General features: G+C 50.1%; 1 protein-coding gene across 3 annotated transcripts in view; it reads right to left on the bottom strand.

Moving 5' to 3' along the window:
• Nucleotides 1-14,369, bottom strand: part of SYT17 (synaptotagmin 17) — a 57,282-nt gene extending 42,913 nt beyond the window's left edge. The window contains exons 1-5 of one of the 3 annotated variants that reach the window (XM_065850650.2): nt 14,232-14,369; nt 10,626-10,643; nt 9,175-9,323; nt 4,059-4,207; nt 3,028-3,647 (exon numbers count right to left, since the gene is read on the bottom strand). In XM_065850650.2, the coding sequence (XP_065706722.1) occupies nt 3,028-3,647; nt 4,059-4,207; nt 9,175-9,323; nt 10,626-10,643; nt 14,232-14,246 (951 nt within the window). In that variant the 5' untranslated portion in view covers nt 14,247-14,369. The remainder of the gene's footprint in view (nt 1-3,027; nt 3,648-4,058; nt 4,208-9,174; nt 9,324-10,625; nt 10,644-14,231) is intronic. The other 2 variants (XM_065850653.2, XM_065850651.2) reach the window with 2 other exon arrangements.
• Nucleotides 14,370-16,580: the final 2,211 nt, after the last annotated feature.

Below are 16,580 nucleotides of genomic sequence, written 5' to 3'. Positions count from 1 at the left end.
CGCAGAGCAGAGCGGGACAATCCCCCCCGCCCGCTGGCATCGCTGTCACCTCCTGTACCAGCACACTCCAAGGCAATGGTTCCCAGGTGGGTACAGCAAGCGCAGAACAGATGTTCCTCTCAGCCAACACCATTTAGGCCACTTTCTCTGCTCTTCCACGGACCTTGTCCCACCTCACTCCCACCAGCACAAAGAGAAAACCTTTAGCCACAGCTCCTGCCATCTGGATTCACTTTGCCCCATCTCTCCAGCTCATCATGTTTCTGTCTATAAATGCCAGTTTAAAAAAAAATAATAAAAAATCACATATTTTGTGTCTTTTCATCTTTCCACATCACATCCACGCCTGCCTGTTTTTCTCTCACGCCTGTTACTGGTTTTCCAAGCACCTGCTTCGGCGTTTTCTCCACCACGATCTTCAAGGCTGGGGGCGGTGCTGCCAGCTGCTGCTCCTCAGAGCCCTGGGCAGCCGACCCAGCCTGCAAACCTGTCATGGACGCCCGGTCAGAGCCAACGAGACACTAACAACGGCTCTCTGCACCTCGACTAATCAAACGAACACGTGAGAAGTGTCAAAGCTTGTCAGCATGTCCAATCTATCATTGCACAGGCACAATCTTCCACCTAGCAATCAAAAAGAATTTCACAGATTACAAGCACAAGCATCGTTGTTATTGAAAGACATTAAAATGTTGGGGGGGGCTGGTGTTTAAACGTAATAAGCTTTATTGTTCTACTTCTTCCAGGATTTATGTTAACCCTTTGATCAATGTGTTTAACTCTAATAGCTACTAATACACCTTATTCAATGAACTTCAAAATCCTTATCACTGAGAAAATTTGGGAAGGTGATACCAAACATCCTCCCTGCATATCCCAGTACAAGTACCGCTGTTCTCTTTGCAGCTGCAGTCTGCCAGCTAAGGCCCAGCCTAAAAGAACAAGGAAGACCCAAAAGACCAAAACAAGACACTTCAGTAATCAAGGTGTGAAGGACTTTTTGCTTAAATTAAGTTTTTCCATATGATAGCAAGCAGATAAACGCAAAAGGCTGCCCATTCAAAGGGAGTTTTCTTCTTTCCCTTCCTTTTATAAATATGAGAAATGTCAATTTCCACATAAATAATTTATCTGGAATCGTGGCGAACGAGGCAGCACTGCTGAAAACAGCGGCAGCTTTCATTTAAACTTTGGGGAGGGAGGAAGGGCTGGCTCCGAGCTTGGCGCATGAAGGCAGAGACGATCTTGTCTAATCAAGGTCGGTATTAGCTGTGGAACAAATCCATGTTACTAATAAAGAGATAGATAATACAGAAAACTGTTTATCATGCAAAATCTGGTGGGTGGGAAGCAAAGCTGCACGGTGTGAAACACGGGAGGATAACGGGATGCAAAGAGGAGAGCTCTGGCTTCAGATACATAACGCAGAGCCCGTGATGAACCATGAACACCAAAATAAATAAAATAGTTGCAGGCATCTTTAAATAACATTTGGGGGAAAGGCCCAGGCAGTGAATACCTGTCCGTGTTCACTTTCCTTATGAACCATTCCCCAGCCGTCCCCTCACTAAGCAGACCCCAGTGACGTGAAGACGTTCCACATAAAGATCTGCACTCAGGGATCACACAATTTTGACTCGTGCACAACTTTCAAAACTTTCCCTTATGCACAAACAATGTTCATGCTAATCCCGTAACACTCCTACTTCTGTTACAGCAAATCCAGTGGGGTGTTCCGCAGTTATCAAGGGTCTTGACAATCTCCATGACACGCTGGAGGCCTGAGCAAGAGCTACAGGTGCTCTGCAGCCCCTCTGCACACAGAGAGGGGACAAAGCACAGACCCTTTGCGTACAAACACCGCTTGGTGGATTTGACTTCCACAAGTGTCTGATCACAAGCTTCCAGTCCAAATCAGGCTCTTCGACCGCACTGTAAATTGGCAGCAAGGTCAATGATTTACTGTTCATCTTGTCTAATACCTCTGTCTATGGCACCCTTTTGTGAACAGGTAAAAACCACAGAAACCCTGAACTATCCAAGTTCATGCAGAACTGGATTCAGCAAAGGCTCTGAAACTTAGAAATTGTGAGGAACGGGGAGAGGCAATCATGTTACACCAGCCTTGAACGGTCCTCCTGTCCTCAGCACGGATGCCTGAGATGACGCTCACACCAAGCTCTTGGTCTGGCTTTTCATGCGGTCCTACGCCTCTAGCTGTGTGGCTGGTAGGGCCAGCAGCAAATTTGGCAGCTAACTGCTGTTCCTGCTTGCAAAGGTCAGATTTTCCCACTGAGCAGCTCTTTTCCTGGCTGGAGAGGAGGCGGCACTGACCGGGGCCCTATCTTTGGAACAGACATGGAAGTACAGACCTTCTGCACCTTCTCCTCCCATCCCATCGCACGGCTGAATCTAGTCCAAGATGCACACTCCGATTTGCATGCGTGCAACATGACACTTACACCAGACAAAACCTATGACAATTTTATTTCCTTCAGGGACGTGATGAAAACAAATCTACCACCACCTTGCAATTTTCTGCTCACGCATGATGCCGTAAGGCTGTAGAGATTGTGTTTTCTATACACTTTCTTGCATCAAATTATTACTGAACGGACACCAGTGGTTCCCCTCATGTCCCCAAGGCACAGTCACGTTAACAACGACGGGAGCCACCCAGACGGGACAGTGTCACTGCAGTGTCTGTGAATGGGTGCAGGTCACTGCAGTGACAAGGAACATCTTCCAAAAGATGCACACTTCCCAAGCAGCCTGCATTTGTTCTTGTTAAAGCTGACGCAGGATCCTTCATCACGCTACCTCCTCTGAATATGAAAGACAACTTCTCTACCTCACGGTAACAGTTATAAGACCAATTATAGGCTCGACATTATTTCAACCCAGCAGATATTGTATTCACAAGATGACAATGACCAATTAGAAGCCGCATGACTTGCCAACAAGAAAAGGAACTGCACAAAGACACAGCGAGAAAAATGGTGGCAATAATTGGATAAACTCTGTTACCTGAGAACTAGGCACAAGGGCTTTCCACCAGTGTCCGCCTTTCACAAGGTCTACATCGCTCAGGGGCATTGACACTTTGCCAATAACACAATGGCGCGAGAATTTGTCAAAATCCACTACGGTTAAAAGCAGAGTTCTTCTCTGGGCTTCTAAAAAGGGGATTTCAAATGTGTACCTCTCTTCAAACACCGGGTTCTGCGTTTTGCGCTTCACTCCCGTTTGCTTGGAGTTCTTCTGATCGGGAAGCAGGCAGATCTTCACGTAGGGGTTGGAGTGAGCCATGTCTTGCCTTGAACCATCATAAGAAATCGGAGGAGGCAGATCTTTAGCCTCAATGACTCGCACTATTAGATAATTATGTAACAGGTCGTACTGCGTGCTAAAATGCAGCATGCCCAGCTGATACTTCGACAAGATCTCCTCATCTGTCAAGGAGTCCATATCATCGCTATTTGAGTCAAGAGAGTACAGTCTTGGTTCAAATTTCCTAAAATAGTCATCCGGAGTATAGGTTTTCCGCAGGACAGTTGGCTGAACTATCTCCTTCTTAGCTCCTATTATTCCAAACTCGATAGGTTTAATGTCAATTAATGGAGAACTTGGCCTCCTCGACTCTAAACCTAAACGAGAGAAATGCACAAATATGATTGTTAGAAACTCAACTGAAGTCACGACCGGTGCAAGTCGACCTGTGCTGCTCTGTCTGAGCAACGCCAGCACAGCCGGCTCCCCACCGCCACTCTTCACCAGTACATTGCCAACAATTAGCAGCACCCTTAGTTACGCTGAAGTGCAAGCTCAGCGACACTTACCCCCCCTCTATCCTTTTCCACATGCAATTACCATGAAAACACTTCAGCAAGAAAAACAGGGCTGGCCCCTTCCACTGTGCTCCTGCAGAACAGGATGAGATTTTAATCAATGTACCTTCAACCTGACTTGATTCCCTGTCTAGAAGATGAAAGAGCAAGCACGACAGCTTGATTTTCTTTCCCGCAAGAATTACATTAATGTTGGAAGGATGACCTTACTTGAAACCCGCCTCGTGAGGCTGTAAGTGGACCGTGATGCATCTGAAGACGACCGCCTTCTGTCAGGGGAAACATTCTGAAGAGTGGGAGGCAGCTCGCTGATTGTATTATCAGAGTGTCCATCTTTGTCCTCATTTTGGCTGCTTACCCTGTTATAACGAGAGACCTTTGGGTGATCCAGCCCAGTGAAAGGAGTATATACAGAATAAAAATGCCTTCTGATATTCTGGGTCTAATCTTGGGTGCACATCCCTGGATGCTGCAGCGCATCTCCTGATCTATCTGGCAAACGAAAGGCTGAGCAACTGACTTCAGACCTATGTAAAAACCAGATTATTTATGTTTCTGCCTGTCTCTCAAACAGAGTTTTATCAGTGTTAGAGTGCGACACAGGCCACACGAGCACGTGTGACTCAGATCTTCATCGGAAGTATCATATTTGTCTTTAAGAAAAAGAAACAAACAGACAACAATCAAATTAAAAATAATAATTAAAAACAAAACAAACCACAAAACCCAGAAAGCAGTTTATTGCTATAAATTCACAGCTCTGCTTTGGAAGCACAGACTTCACTAGGACTAAACCAGCATGTGAAACCACCACGCTCAGGCACCTGAAAACTTGCACACATCCCTCTCAGGAAAACATTGCTCTGCAGGTACACCACTAAGGTTTCAAACCTCAATCTTACACATGCAATTAATTAAGAGCTTTTTATTGACCTCCTAACCTGGAGCAAGAGCAGACAGCGCCGAGTGTAAGATGAAGCCTTGGAGAGCAGGGCAGACCTGCCGATGGGAGCGAGATCACGCATGGGATGGGACGCATAGGGTAGCATGCAAAACAAGCCTTTTGGTTCATCCATGAGACACAGTGCTCCAAAAAACAGCAGCGAATCACAAGGAAAGTGTCAGCACGACATGAGCAAAGCGAAGGGGGATAACACTGCGTGTTTTGCTCCTGATTCATCCTTCTACATGCATGGCTCAGTTGGGTAGAAATGCAATATGTTGAATCATATAAGTAACCAAGGACTGGACTGGAACAATAAATATGCTGTGTAAAAAGCAGCAAACTCACAGAAAAGGTCCCCAAAATATATAAAATAATTTAAACCGGAAAATCTTATCCAAACACAAAAAGTTCCCAGCAGGATCCATGCAAATCTTGCCAGAGTCACACAGCTCATCCACAACACAAGACAAAAAACATCAAAGAGGTCAGTTAATAATCAAAACCGAACCCTGTGCTAAAAGGGACACGTAATATTTGCACAACTCCGCAGCCCATTAAAGGCAGTCCAAATCATACGGTTTGACATATAACCAGTACTTGGAACACCAACGGCTTTTTCATGCCTAAATGCAGCTCTACACAATCACAGGGAGCATTCGGATGTACCCGTGTTTGAGCAGCAAACGCACAGAATGAGAAGGCAGAGTGCACAGGGACTCAGGAAGAGAGGCATTAGGCATGTTCTACAACAGGTAAACGCCACACTGAGTTAATAACGCACAGATGACCGTCAGTGAGGAAATTGCTACTGAGCCACAATTTTTCCTCAGGTAGACTTTGGCGCTGGTGACAGCAGCTCTCTCTGTTTAACCCAAACCTTTGGGAAAGAGGAGTCATGTCCTGGTTTCAGTTCAGCCTCACAGACCGTGCACCGTTTATCTCGGAGGTCTATGTGCAATATTCCCTAAGAGGCAGCGCCACCACAGACCTTCGCTCCCAGCCCCTTTCTGCAAAGACCAGGATGCGAGTGCTCGCCGTGAAATAACAAGCAGCAGCTACGATGCGTTCAGGCCAATACCATTAGACTTACTTCTACCAGAATTTTATCTTTTTTTTCTAAGTTGCTGCTGTAAAAAAACTTGGGAAGTGAGAAAAACCAACAGTCTTCCAAGAGGAAGGGTTTAAATGGGCGGCTTTAACGTCCCCTCCTGAATTTCCAGCACAACGAGGTGTCTCAGAGGTACCAAAGGGAAAAACCTACATGCAAAAAATAAAGGATGGATTATTACGCATGGGCATTCAGATGTTTGCTAGTAGGCCCACGAAGACCATAAAAGCCGCTTTCCCCTGGGGTCAGCAAGGCGCAAACTGCGTTCTGGATGATACCAGTGTCCTGGGCCCATGAACAAGTGGCAAGACGGAAAGATCTCAGCTGAAAACCTATTTTTAAAACACTTTCAGGCGGTGAGCAGAGAATGCAATGAATTGATTTGTTCCCAAATTCAGTGCATGTATCTAAATGCGGAATACACTGCTGTCAAATCCATCTTCCCTTTTAGGGGTTTCCACTGAACCCAAAAGCCCTTAGGGGCAAGGGGGCAATTGGCCTACACAGATCTCTGAGCACTTTAAAACATACCCATTAAACACTTTATTCCGAGACCATTTGCAAAGCAGGGTAACCTGCTCACACATCTAACTCCAGACAGTTTTCTACCTCCAAAAATGCATAAGGAGATTTAAGAGTATAAGTTCAACATAGTGAAAGAGAAATCAACTTTGGTTTCAGCATCCATATAGCAGCCACTATATGGGATTTTTTCTGCCTTAAACCTGCCACACAAAATCTTGGCCCCCTGTTGATCAGCAAACAAAAAAAGTCACTGTTTTGGTCTCCTGCCTTTATTCTTTTCTCTCTGTCTTCCAGACTCTTGTTCCTCCACAGCTTCATTTTCATAGAATCTTAGAATCATTTCAGTTGGAGGAGACCCTCAGGATCATCGAGTCCAACCATAACCTGACTTTAGCACTAAACCATGTCCCTAAGAACCTTGTCTAAACATTTTCTCCTCCTCTCCATCACATCTCCCTGGCTCATTTCCCTCTCCGCATCTCCTGTGCTCTCTTTGCCCTTCTTACTCAATCCATTTCTGGGTTCTTTTACCATTTTCTAACCCAGTCAACCCAGAAGCTTAAAGCACCATCACCTTCCATGGCCTCAGTGCACATCCAGCCCTGCTCCGGAACAGGACCAAGAGCCTCCTGGAGCAGGCAGAGCAGATCTGCAGCCTGCACAGCACCACAGGCACCAGACGTGCTTGGAGAGCACAGGGTTTGCAGTAGGACTGGGGACATGGCGACTCTTGGTCGTCCCACAGCACGGCAGCACCCACAACCCCTCGCAAGGCAAAGCTGCTTCCCTCGTGTGTCCTCTCTTGGGTTCCTGCTGCCCCTCTCAAGCGGGGCCTCTGGGAACTCACCTTCCTCCAGCACCGGAGCAGAATGTCCCTCATGGCACCGGATCCAAAGCTGGATGGGTGATCCAGGCTGCTGTCCTGGGGACCCTGCCCGGGCTGCCAGCACGAGCGGGTGCAGCATAAAGCACAACATGGGTGAAGAACTGGGCTTGTCTTCAGGGGACAAGGGAACTGCTGGAGAGAGTCCAGCACGGCCACGAAAATGCTGAAGGGAGTGGAGCATCTGCCGTGTGAGGAAAGGCTGAGGGAGCTGGGGCTCTGGAGCTGGAGAAGAGGAGACTGAGGGGGGACTCATTCCTGGGGATCAATATGGAAAGGGGCAGTGTCAGGAGGATGGAGCCAGGCTCTTCTCGGTGACAACCAGTGACAGGACAAGGGGCAATGGGTGCAAACTGGAACACAGGAGGTTCCACTGAAAGATGAGGAGAAACTTGTTCCTGGTGAGGGTGGCAGAGCCTGGCCCAGGCTGCCCAGGGAGGTTGTGGAGTCTCCTTCTGTGCAGACATTCAAACCCACCTGGACACCTTCCTGTGGAACCTCAGCTGGGTGTTCCTGCTCCATGGGGGGATTGCACTGGATGAGCTTTCCAGGTCCCTTCCCGTCCCTGTGATTCTGTGTTGTCTTCTGCATATGGTCATTCCAATGAGTTAATCACAGAGGCTTTCAGACAGAGTAGGACTGGGGGAAAACAATACAGGCTGGAAAGAGCATTTTATGATTCCAAAGGTCTCCATGCTCTCTGCCTGTGGCACAGTCCAGCTTGTCTGCAAAGTCACCATGTGTTTGAGTTTTCAGACCAAAAGAGGAACAGAGCTCCAGTGCTTACAGTGCCCCTTTAGCCAAACGGAAGGATCCAGCAGCCAAAAACTACAGTGGGGCCGATCGCCCCACACCCCCGAACACGACGTCCCCTCTGCTCAGCGCACCAGAGAAACTCCAAAGCACCCTCACAACAGGCCCAGCTGCTTGTTCCCAAGTCTGTAATCGCTCCTGCAGCAATCCTTCTACAGCCAATGCTGCAGCCTCATCACTGTGTCCTCCTGTGCACAACCCTCTCCTATTTAACATTGATTTTGTCTCCATTTCTCATTAATCCCAGGTGAATCCACTTCTGGGCATATATTAGACTATTAAATATGCTGCTCCATGTTTAGAAATCACTCCAGCGCAGCCTGAACATCTCCATTTTTATTGCTTCAGTATTAATAACAATCCTATTCTACCTGGATTCAACAGAGTATATAGACAAGATTGTGATTTAAACATGAGACCATTTCTTTAATGCAGCACCAAGACACGGACCTTCCAGACCTGTCACGAATAAGAGCTGGTACTCGCAGGAGGAGGTAAAATCAACTGAGTGTCTCAGTGTCCAAGTTCTGAGCATCGTGTGATGCACTGAACAGGCATCTCTGGTGCCACAGAACCCGAGTCCATCAGATGATCCATTTCCCCTTTAGAGCACACAAGAGGTATAACTTTCAGCTGCCTTTATAATAACCACCTTCATTCTAGGATACAAAAATATTTCACAACAACCTCATCAGCATTTCAGCTAAGATGAAGCCCTCCAAACAGCTGCTCCCTTTGAAGAGAAAACAGGACTGAAGTTAGAAAGTATCTCTAGAAAAGAGTGCACAACTAAACCAGTTATGAGCTTGCTATGCTAGCTTACAAAATAACTTCTGCCTTCGCCATCAGAAAAGTGTTTTACAAAGGGTTTACCTTACTGTCGGAGCTAAAAGGGCCGCTGAGCAGCCACATGCCCACACCAAGCGGGAGGTTTCTCCTTTCTACGTGGCATCCCCTGAATGTCCTGTCACAACTTCATGTCACTACTCTCGTCGGAGCTGAGCAGCCCTACTCCTCAGTTAAAGCTGTGAAATTGTGCATCTAAACTTACAGCCAGGCTGGAGTTTGAGCAGGAAAAGGTCCCAGGATTTCAACTTCATCTTCATTTGTTTGACAACAGCTACAGTCGAAACACTTCTGACAACAATTTCTACAAGTCCACCGGCACAGCAAGAGATCCGAGATTCTAGCGAGCAGACCCTGAAGCCATTGGAAACCAAAGTACAAGATTACAACCCATCAATAGCTATTGAGAAATAACATTCAGCTGTATTTATGTTTGTGTTTCTGCAACAGAACATTAAGAACTATATTTATTCCATCTATATCAACAGACAAGTGCTATGCGGTTACCAGCTCAACTTCACCGATGCCATAACAAGGCAGGAAAATAAGCATTCACCACAGGTATTTTCCCTCTAGTAGGGGTGTATTATTATGTAGGCTGGCAAGAGGGTGATTTACAAAACACTATGGCGTAGCAATATGCTAGAGTGGAAACATGCTTATTCTTTCACGCACATCAAACTAATAGATCAGCCAATGTACAACAGAAGGAATTAAAAACAACGTAAGTGAAAGCTCTGATTTAATCCAGCAAGGGTCTATTTAATTTGAAAATCACCACACAGCAACACAAACACATTTTGTCCCTGCAGGTGTATCAGCACATAATATCTGTATATGCTCCATATACATACAGCTTTACACCCCGACGGACTTGCCCCTAAAATGCATTAGCAAAAGCACGCTGTCCACGTGCCTTCCCTCTGCTATGACAATTCATTTAAAGAAGTTCCTTGACCCAGAAAAGTGTTTAATTCCTTAGGTTTCCAGGGTGGCACTGACAGCATCACCTGTACCTGCTCCTCCATGGTTGTGACCGCGGAGGGGGACACAGGTGCCCCATCTCCTGCCACCCCCAGCCAAAGCGGCACTTGCTTCAAGAGGAGCAGGAGCCAAACCTCAGCCCACTCCCCACCCACGCCAGCTCCAACTCGTGCGGTTCACAAGAAGCTCATTAAGCAGCACAGGGGCACTGCTAATGAAGGGCATTGCTGTAGCCATGGGGGGGTGGGATGCGCAGCTGCAAGAGCGCAGCATGTGCGCACCCAGGGTCGAATCGCTTGGCGATTGTATGTGACCTTGAAATGTCCCTAAGAAGCTGAAGAAATCAAGAATGTGAGATTTGCCTGTAGATACCCCCCCAAAATCCTTGAGCCGTTTGCAGCACTGAGGAGTGTGCAGACACGGGGGCACCGTGCGAAGGGGCTCCCTCTGAGCAACACTGAGAACACTCCATGTGAACGTTGCTTTTTGCTCCAGAAAACCACAGTTTTCTCCATAAACAAAATCTGAATATTTAAAATAAAAAGTTACTGACTCAAAATGTGGTGCATTACTTATATGTAGGACATCAGCAAGGAGTCAGAAAATACGAGACAATCCCCCCAGGACAGAGTAAGGAGACAGAGCAGAGAGTGAATCATCAGATTAACTCACCTCATTTATTGGTTCCAACTGTCCTTTTAGACATCCAGCATGAAGTAAAGGGAAACAAAATGAAAAAGACAAAAACAGGTTAGCAATGCTCAAATAACTTTAAATTTTCTGCCATGATATGCCCTGGCCTGGGATGAGCTTGGATTTGTAGCAAGACAGCACCTTGTCCATGCTGGGGGAAGGACCAGGCACCAGCTTCTGCTGCTTCCCACCCTCCACAAGCTCCCTCTGCTCCTCCTTTCCCAGGAGCAAAATTCCCAAACCCATCCTGGAGAATGAAAATCCTGCTCATCGCCCCTTCCTACTGGGGTATCACATGCAACCACGTATTTCCTTCCCTTTAATAACCTGTCTCTGATTGCAGCAACTACTTGCAGACAGCAAACCATTTCCAAATTTTCCAGTTAGATGCCACAGTGGAGAAAAAGGCTTTGTTCCAGATTCAGCTCATATAAACGTAGCTTCAATGCCAGCTCATTAAAACCACAGTTTCTAGAAAGGGGCACAGCCTCAGCGTACTCTCTATTATGTGTACATCGCTTGAGGGCATCTTCAGCCTCATCCTCAGATGTGACTTGAAGAACGCAAAGAAGAGAAGTTAAGTGCTCAAAACTTGAGTCACACACTCCAGTTTGAAAAGCTGCGCCACAGCCCCTTCCCCCGGGTCGCGGAGAAAATCCACAGCAAAGGATGAAATCATCACACACCGGGGTTTGATTCACAAAGCCACCCATGAAATATCATACTTGACCCACTTCATTTATAACTGAGGACTTCGTTAGCATCTCAGGTGCCCGCTGAAACGTCTTTCCTATCGCCTTCCCCTGATAATGTCTGAGAGTTTCCCAATTGTCCTGGCTGCCTTTCCCTTAAAGAGAAAGCCAAACAAACACAGAAAAACCCCAACATTCTTCTCTACTCTTCCACATGCAGAAATCAGCTTCTAGTTTTATGTCCAAGGCAGGGACAAGAGCAGCTTTTTACGAAGAAGCTGGGTTGCAGAAGTTGCCTTTTGTTCCGAGAACTCTCCATGGACCATGTTTCAGCACAAGCCTCTCTTTTAAACTCCTCAGAAACCAGGACTTGATGAAAAGGCCACCACTTGTTTAAAACATAAATTTGACATGACAGTGACCACCAGATATCCATGGACCAATTGCTTAAAAAAATTCTAAACCGTTTTAAGGGCTCCATCATTCCTTTATTAACACAAAGTTGCAGCCAAAGCTACAGTGGTTTAGCAAAGCTGCAACAAGAATATTTAAATGGCTCTAAAATGAAGTGGTTGGGTCTGTGCCACACGATTGAACATCGTAGCACGTGCGCTGAGAAAGAAGTGGCATTTCCAAACGGCCCGCGGGGACACACGGGCGCTGGTGTCACACAGGGCTCCTGGGCACAACCGGCCCCGCTGATGTGAAACCAGCCCTGGGTCCCACAGGCACCACAATAAAGTGCTTCTGTGACCACCCACAAAGCCCTGCCAGGAAACGGGAGGACAGAAATAAGAACTGAACGTTACCGGGCAGAAGTAAACAAGGGTGCTGGGGGGTCCCAGGCAGCAAAGCTGCCTTGACACACTCAGTACCCCAAGAGAAGGCTGAGCCCCCAGCACTGGGGAAGCACCAGCATAGAATCACAGAATAGTTTGTGTTGAAGAGACCTTCCCGGCTCCCCAGTGCCCCCCTGCCATGAGCAGGGACATCTTCACCAGCTCAGGTTGCTCAGAGCCCCGTCCAGCCTGGCCTGGGATGTCTCCAGGGATGGTTCAGCCACCACCTCTCTGCCCAACCTGGGCCAGGCTCTCACCACCCTCAGGGCCAACAATTCCTTCCTCATGTCCAGCCTGTATCTCCCTCCTTTAGCTTAAAACCATCATCCCTTGTCCTATCACAAAAGGCTCTGCTCAAAACTCTGTCCCCATCTTTCTGATCAGCCCCTTTTAAGTCCGGAAAGGCGCACTAAGGTCTCCCTGGAGCTTCTCTTCTGCAGCTGAACACCCCAACTCTCTCACCTGTCCTCCCAGCAGAGCTGTTCCAGCCTCGGATCATTCCTGGGGCTCCTCTGGCTCCTCTCCAGCAGGTCCATGTGTGTCCTGTGCTGAGGACCCAGAGCTGGACCAGCACTGCAGGGGTCTCACCAGAGCGGGGCAGAGGGGCAGGATCCCCCAAACCTGCTGCCCACGCTGTGGGGATGCAGCCCAGGGTACAATTGACCTTCTGGGTTGCAAGCGCACATGGCTGGGTCATGGCCAGGCTTTCACTCACCAGTGCCCCAAGTCCTTCTCTGCAGGGTTGCTCCCCATCCCTCCATCCCTTCATGCCGTGTCACATCGTCCCAACCAGGCCAAGCAGGGAACAAAGCAGCTGGGAGCCTCCAGCCACGAGTGAACCTTCGTCAAAGGCTGCCCTGGCTGTCCCAGAGCTGGGTGCCAGGCAGGGCTGCACCTCCATTCCACGCCTTTGTGGGTGCCCGCAGGGAGGGTCACTTGCTCCAAAGCAGCACAGCCACTCATCACAAACAGGTCAAGGGACCAACTACAGTCTCTCGCCATGGTGGTGTCCCCAGGGATGCTGCAGCAGAGTGGGGTCCCCACTGGTGACCAGAGAAGGCTCACACGCCCCACTACAGCGGACACTGCAGCCTGGGGACATCAGGGTCCCCTCAGTCACACAGTTGTGGGTGCTCCTCACACCCCAGGATGACCAGCAGTACAGTGTGGGGACCAGGGGGTTCTCACCTCACACACGGAGACCCCGACAGCAGCGCTGCCAGAGGCTCCGCCCGGCCCCACTCGAGCTCCCACCGAACCAAGGGGTGCCAGGGGCTCCACCCGCCCTGGGGGCACCGCCCGAGCAGAAAGGAGCCGGGGGGATACGGTGGCCACAGCCCCGCGGGAGGGGGGTCACGGGTGGCTCTGTCAACACCCCAGCGCCCGGACTCACCGCGCAGCTGAAAACGCTCCACTCGGATTTAGCTTTTGGAGCTACAGATGGAAAACGGGCAGCTGGGAACTGCAGGGCCAGAGGGAAAAATCTCTCGGGGTTTAAACCAGCCCCGAATTTAATGCAGCCTCACAATGCTGGGGGGAAGGGGATCCCACCCATCACGCCGAGAGCTGGGGTGAGCTCCAGCCCAGGGCGCCTGTGACCCCCCACCCCGCCGGGCTGTGCCCGGGCTGGAGGCACCGATGAAGCTCCCAGCGCATCTCGGTCTGCCCGCGGGGTTTAGCATCCTCCTCTTCCCAATAAATCCTTGTGCAGGCTTAGGCCGCGCCCGCCCGCACCTGCGGCCACCCCACTGCCCCGCAAAGAGCAGAGAGAGCCCAGGGCTGCCGTCCCCCCGCGGGGCCGCGCTCCTACCTCGGCGCCACCCGGGAGCGGCAGCCGGCGAGCCCCGCTCCCGCTCCTGCCCCGGCCCCGCTTGCCCCTCGCCGGGGCCGCCGCTGCCGGGAACTCGTCCCCAGAAGTTACCCCGAAGTTGGGCACCCGCCCCGGGCAAAGAGCACGGGGAGACCCGCGGCGGCAGCGGCACCCGCCCCGCAGACGGAGCGCAGGGGTCGCCCCAGACACCCCCCGGCCCCGCCCGGGGCCGCTCCGCACCCACCTGGATGTACGCCATCTTCCGCGGGGCGCGCTCGGCGCCTCCCGCCGCGCTCCTGCAGCCGCGGCGCCGTGACCCGCCCCGCGGAGCGGCACCGCCCCGGGCGGGGGGGCGGCCGCAGCCCCCCGCGGGCGACCAACGGCCCCGCCGGCGCTCCGCGGCCGCGCAGGCACCGCGGGGGCCGCCAGGGCGGGGAGACGGCGGGGTGGGCGCTGCGAGGGGCCGGCGGAGGCTCCGAGCGGGCGGGATCCCGCCCGGCCCTGCCCGCGGAGCCTCCGCCAGCCGCGGGCGCAACAGGTCCGCTGCAGAGCGGGCAAACACTGACCTCCAGAGGGCCCGGCGCGGAAATTCAGGGCTGGGAACCCCTCCTGGGCGCGGGGGACACGGCCCGGCCGCCGCGAAGCCGCCGGCAGCGCAGGCAACGTCCGTGCGGAGCGGCGGCCTCGCTAAGAACGCGGGTTTTATAGCGGTGTTTCCCTCCCAGGAGCTCTCTGGCACGGCGGATGCTGTAAGAACACCACGGTTTCAAGAGGGTGAAAGTGGTTTCATCAGCTCGAGTGAACAAAGTTAGAACATACACACTCGCATCTTGCCAACCGAGGATGAGGAGCTGGAGCAAGCAGTGAGCTTTTATCCGCACCGAGCATCACCTCGCTGGGCTTCGTGTCCCTGTGCTGCTGTTAGCAGAGAAAAACCTTTCAAAATGCAGAAACAACTGGACTCATGGAGAATTCTACACTTGTCCACATAAACCAATAAGTAGCAGAAGCACTTGTTAAGTTCAGCAACCCACATCAGCTTTATTAGATCATTACGTTTACAAAACTTAGTGATAAGGGTGCAGCTGCAGGGTATTGTGTCTTCTCCAGGCAGCACGACGTGAGCCACCAACGGTGCGGTGGAATTTGTGGCCCTTGCCAACACCACGACTCTTCCACCCGGCCGATGTCAGCCCACGCATCTCCCTGTGCTTGTGCGCGGGCTTGGTGATCCATTGGCAAACCCCAGCACATGGGTGGCTGGACTAGAGGAGGAAAGGGCAAACTCTTGGGAAGGGAGAGCACAGGAAAGGTGGACATTTGAGGCTGTTCCTCTCAAGCACCAGCTCAGTACCACATGAATGAGAGGATTCCCAATGCACAGCTTGAACAACGGCTCCTGCCCTCAGCTTTGCGGGAGACTCTGCCTGTGCTCCCAGCACCTTCCAAGCAGGGGAACTGACCTGAAGCCGCGACACTGGGGCCGCGGTTGGCGGCTCAGCGCGGGGACGGGCGGCAGTCGTGCGCTAAGGGCGCTTCCCTCACTCGCACCAACCCTGCGACGCTTCAGTGCGCTGTGGCGAACGGTAAAAACACCGGAATGGTAAAATCGCCCCCGCTTTGCAGAAGTCCAACCCAAACCCAGAGCCACTGCTGCTCCCCGGGAGCCGCTGGGGCAGGACGGCTTTGGAAAGCTCTTGCGTTCCTGCTCTCATTTAATGGCCCATTTAAGTTCTCACTGAATTCAATGGAAAACTCCAGTTGACTTCTGTGGGAAGGGCCATATCTTGAGTTAAAAAAATAAATTCTCCTTTTCCCCAGGGAGAGCAGCTACTGCTTTAGAAGAATAATTACCACGGTGGAGATAAGCAAGAAAAAAGCCTGTAGTACTTCTTTGTTTCAAGCAGTTTTGAGCATATGATTAAACAGTGGTACAAGTTGTTTGTCAATTTTTGCTCTCCAATTCTTTTTAATTCCACTTTCTTCCAAGTGCCGGTGTTTAAAATGTCAGCCTTTACTTTGAATAGCGTTGCTCTTTTCATCTTGACTCACCGCCACCATGATGCAGCTTGCATGATACAACATGGTGGAGAGAGGTTCAAACTCTTCAGGCAGATTTTTTGGGCTCCTTAAAGGCAGAATGCTGTGAGTCACAAAAACTACGGCGTGCCTTGCTATATAAATATGATGTGCGTGTTTGTTCTTACTCTTTAAGAAACATTTAGGACAGAGAAAGGAAGATCCAATGTTGAGTCAGCTGTCACTCACTTTTTTTTGGCTGACACATAAAACCAGTATGAACCCAAAAAGAAGAGCCAAAGAATGAAGTTGTATAGGGGGGTTGCTAATAGTTTTGATTTTTACAGGGAATGTTTTCACATGCTTTAGCAGCAGACTGCGGTACAAAGCCATAAGACAGATGTGCTTCCCTTGCCCGCTCGTACATACATTTAAGTGCCTTTTACACTGCTGCATGAAGGCTTTTAGATTATATTCTCGCAGCAAATATATTCACTAAGCAAACACAGCTCAAACGCAAAGAAAATGATGGATTCAAACCAGCAGACAGGTGGTTATTGTAAAATCTAATTTC

This window comes from Patagioenas fasciata, chromosome 15 (assembly GCF_037038585.1).
Source record: "Patagioenas fasciata isolate bPatFas1 chromosome 15, bPatFas1.hap1, whole genome shotgun sequence".
NCBI classification, from domain to species: Eukaryota; Metazoa; Chordata; class Aves; order Columbiformes; family Columbidae; genus Patagioenas; species Patagioenas fasciata.
This window is presented reverse-complemented; position numbering and strand designations above follow the sequence as displayed.